The sequence below is a fragment of the Sminthopsis crassicaudata genome, chromosome 4, assembly GCF_048593235.1.
Source record: "Sminthopsis crassicaudata isolate SCR6 chromosome 4, ASM4859323v1, whole genome shotgun sequence".
Classification (NCBI taxonomy): domain Eukaryota; kingdom Metazoa; phylum Chordata; class Mammalia; order Dasyuromorphia; family Dasyuridae; genus Sminthopsis; species Sminthopsis crassicaudata.
The window spans coordinates 303,231,538-303,234,570 of record NC_133620.1 but is presented as its reverse complement, the minus strand read 5'-3'; the positions used below and the strand labels follow the sequence as shown (position 1 = coordinate 303,234,570).

Genomic DNA, 3,033 nt, shown 5'->3' with positions numbered 1-3,033 from the left:
AATGTTGGAGGGGATGTGGGAAAACTGGGACACTAATACATTGTTGGTGGAGTTGTGAAAGAATCTGGCCATTTTGGAGAGCAATCTGGAACTATGCTCCAAAAGTTATCAAACTGTGCATACTCTTTGATCCAGCAGTGCTACTACTGGGCTTATATCCCAAAGAAATACTAAAGAGGGGAAAGGGACCTGTGTGTGCCAAAATGTTTGTAGCAGCTCTTTTCGTAGTGGCTAGAAACTGGAAGATGAATGGATGTTCATCAATTGGAGAATGGTCGGGTAAATTATGGTATATGAAGACTATGGAATATTATTGCTCTGTAAGAAATGACCAGTAGGATGAATTCAGAAAGGCTTGGAGAGACTTACATGAACTGATGCTGAGTGAAATGAGCAGAACCAGAAGATCACTATACACTTCAACAACAATACTGTATGAAGATGTATTCTGATGGAAGTGGATATCTTCAACATAAAGAAGATCCAACTCACTTCCAGCTGATCAATGATGGACAGAAACAACTACACCCAGAAAAGGAACACTGAGAATTGAATGTAAAATATTAGCACTACTGTCTATCTACCCAGGTTACTTATACCTTCGGAATCCAATACTTAACGTGCAACAAGAAAATTGAATTTACACACATATATTATATCTAGGTTATACTGTAACACATGTAAAATGTATGAGATTGCCTGTCATCTAGCAGAGGGAGTAGAGAGAGGGAGGGGAAAATCTGGAAAAATGAATACAAGGGATAATGTTATAAAAAATTACTCATGCATATATACTGTCAAAAATGTATAATTATGAAAATATTGAATAGTAATGGTGATAGTGGGCAACCTTGTTTCACTCCTGACATCAGCTCTTCCATTTAAAATTTAACCTGCAGCATTGAGAATCACTTGCCAATGGTCACACAGCCAGTATGAAAGATATAAGACTTCAGTTCAGACTTATTGACTCAATGGCCAGCCTTCTATCCTCTATGTTACACTGTCTCTAATATCATCATTATTAATGACAATACTAACAATTATAACTTTACAGAGATATACAGCCAGAAAATAACAAGGCTGAGATTTGAACCTATGTATTTTATTTTATTTTATTTTATTTGGGTCTTTTTTTCCCCCCTTGAAGCTGGGGTTAAGTGACTTGCCCAGGGTCACACAGCTAGGAAGTGTTAAGTGACTGAGATCAAATTTGAACTCGGGTCCTCCTGAATTCAGGGCTGGTGCTCTATCTACTGTGCCACCTAGCTGCTCCCTGAACCTATGTATTTTAACTTTAAGTTAAGAAATTTTATTAGCTGCCTCAGTAATTAGTCCTCAGACATTTCATTTCAAAAACAGATAACCAAAATGTTTTCCTGTTGATAACCATATCATGCCTGTAGCTATAGCTATTTGACAAACTGTCTTAGAATGTTTCAATTGCCAAAGATACTCTAAAAATACCAGTAATAAACAAACAATAAAGCAGAATAAATTCTATTTCATTGAAACCCACTACCTGACTTATAGTTTTGATATCTTTGTGCATGATTTTAATATTTTTCATTTTAATGGATGGTCATTAGCAATTATATGAATATTTCTTTGCATGACTACAGGTCCATTTTATCACTTTGATTGATCACATCAATGGATGGGTACAATAGAACTTCATCCTTGTGGGGCTCTTCAGCAATAGAGAAACCTCAGACCTCCTTTTTATTATAGTCTGTGCTATTTTCTTCATGGCCTTGATGGCCAATGCGATTATGATCTTCTTGATCTACACAGACCTTCATCTACAGACACCTATGTATTTCCTGCTCAGTCATCTCTCCTTCATTGACATGATGTATATCTCAACCATCGTGCCAAAGATGATTGTAGACTACATATTGGGACAAAGGACCATCTCCTTTGTGGGATGTACAGCTCAACTCTTCCTCTACCTTACTTTAGTGGGGGCTGAATTCTTCTTGCTAGGTCTCATGGCCTATGACCGATATGTAGCCATTTGTATCCCTCTGCGCTATTCAATCCTAATGAATCGAAGGGTCTGCCTTATGATCATAGTTGGCTCTTGGTTTGTTGGTTCTTTGGATGGCTTTCTACTCACCCCTATAACAATGACTTTTCCCTTCTGTGATTCCCGACAGATCAACCATTTCTTCTGTGAAGCACCTGCTGTGCTGAAATTAGCATGTGCTGACATAGCTCTCTATGAAACTGTGATGTATGTGTGTTGTGTCCTGATGCTACTGATTCCCTTTTTTGTAGTAATTGCCTCCTATGCCAGAATTCTCACTACTGTGCATCGTATGAGTTCAGTGGAAGGAAGAAAGAAAGCGTTTGCTACTTGTTCTTCACACATGACAGTAGTGACTCTATTCTATGGTGCAGCCATATATACATATATGTTGCCCCATTCATACCATACCCCAACCCAGGACAAAATTGTCTCTGTATTCTATACTATCCTTACTCCCATGCTTAATCCACTTATCTATAGCCTGAGAAATAAGGATGTGGCTGGAGCCATGAAAAGGGCAGTAGGAAGAAATAAGGCCCCACACAGAGTGGCAGGTACCTTCTAACAGAATAGGCCTTCATTTTTTAACCTGGTGTTTATGATGTTGTGATTCTGGGATTGAGTCAGAAAGAAAACTTTTTATAAATATCAAGAACATGTATTTTTTTCTTTCCCTCCTACTTCCTTCCCTCCTTCCCTCCCTCCTCTTTCTTCCTTCCACCCATTCTTCTTTCCTTCCTTTTTTCCTTTCTTCCTTTTTTCCCCTTCCTTCTTCCTTTCCTTCTTTCCATCTTTTCTTCTTTCCTTCTTTCCTTCCATTTTTCCTTCCTTCTTTCTTTCATTCCTCTGTTCCTTTCTTCCTTCCTTCCTCCATTTCATCCTTTCTTCCTTCATGTCTCATATCTTCAATTGCCCATGGAAAATCTCTAACTAGATATCTCATAGATATCTTATACTTGACAGGCCTCAAACTGAACTTATCTTTCTCTTCAAACCCTCTA

General features: G+C 38.1%; 1 protein-coding gene across 1 annotated transcript; it reads left to right on the top strand.

The window, feature by feature from the left end:
- Positions 1-553: 553 nt before the first annotated feature.
- On the top strand, positions 554-2,597 carry LOC141541309 (olfactory receptor 2T1-like). The gene is given in 2 exon segments (XM_074265461.1): positions 554-574; positions 1,671-2,597. Coding segments are annotated over 2 exon segments (948 nt in total).
- Positions 2,598-3,033: the final 436 nt, after the last annotated feature.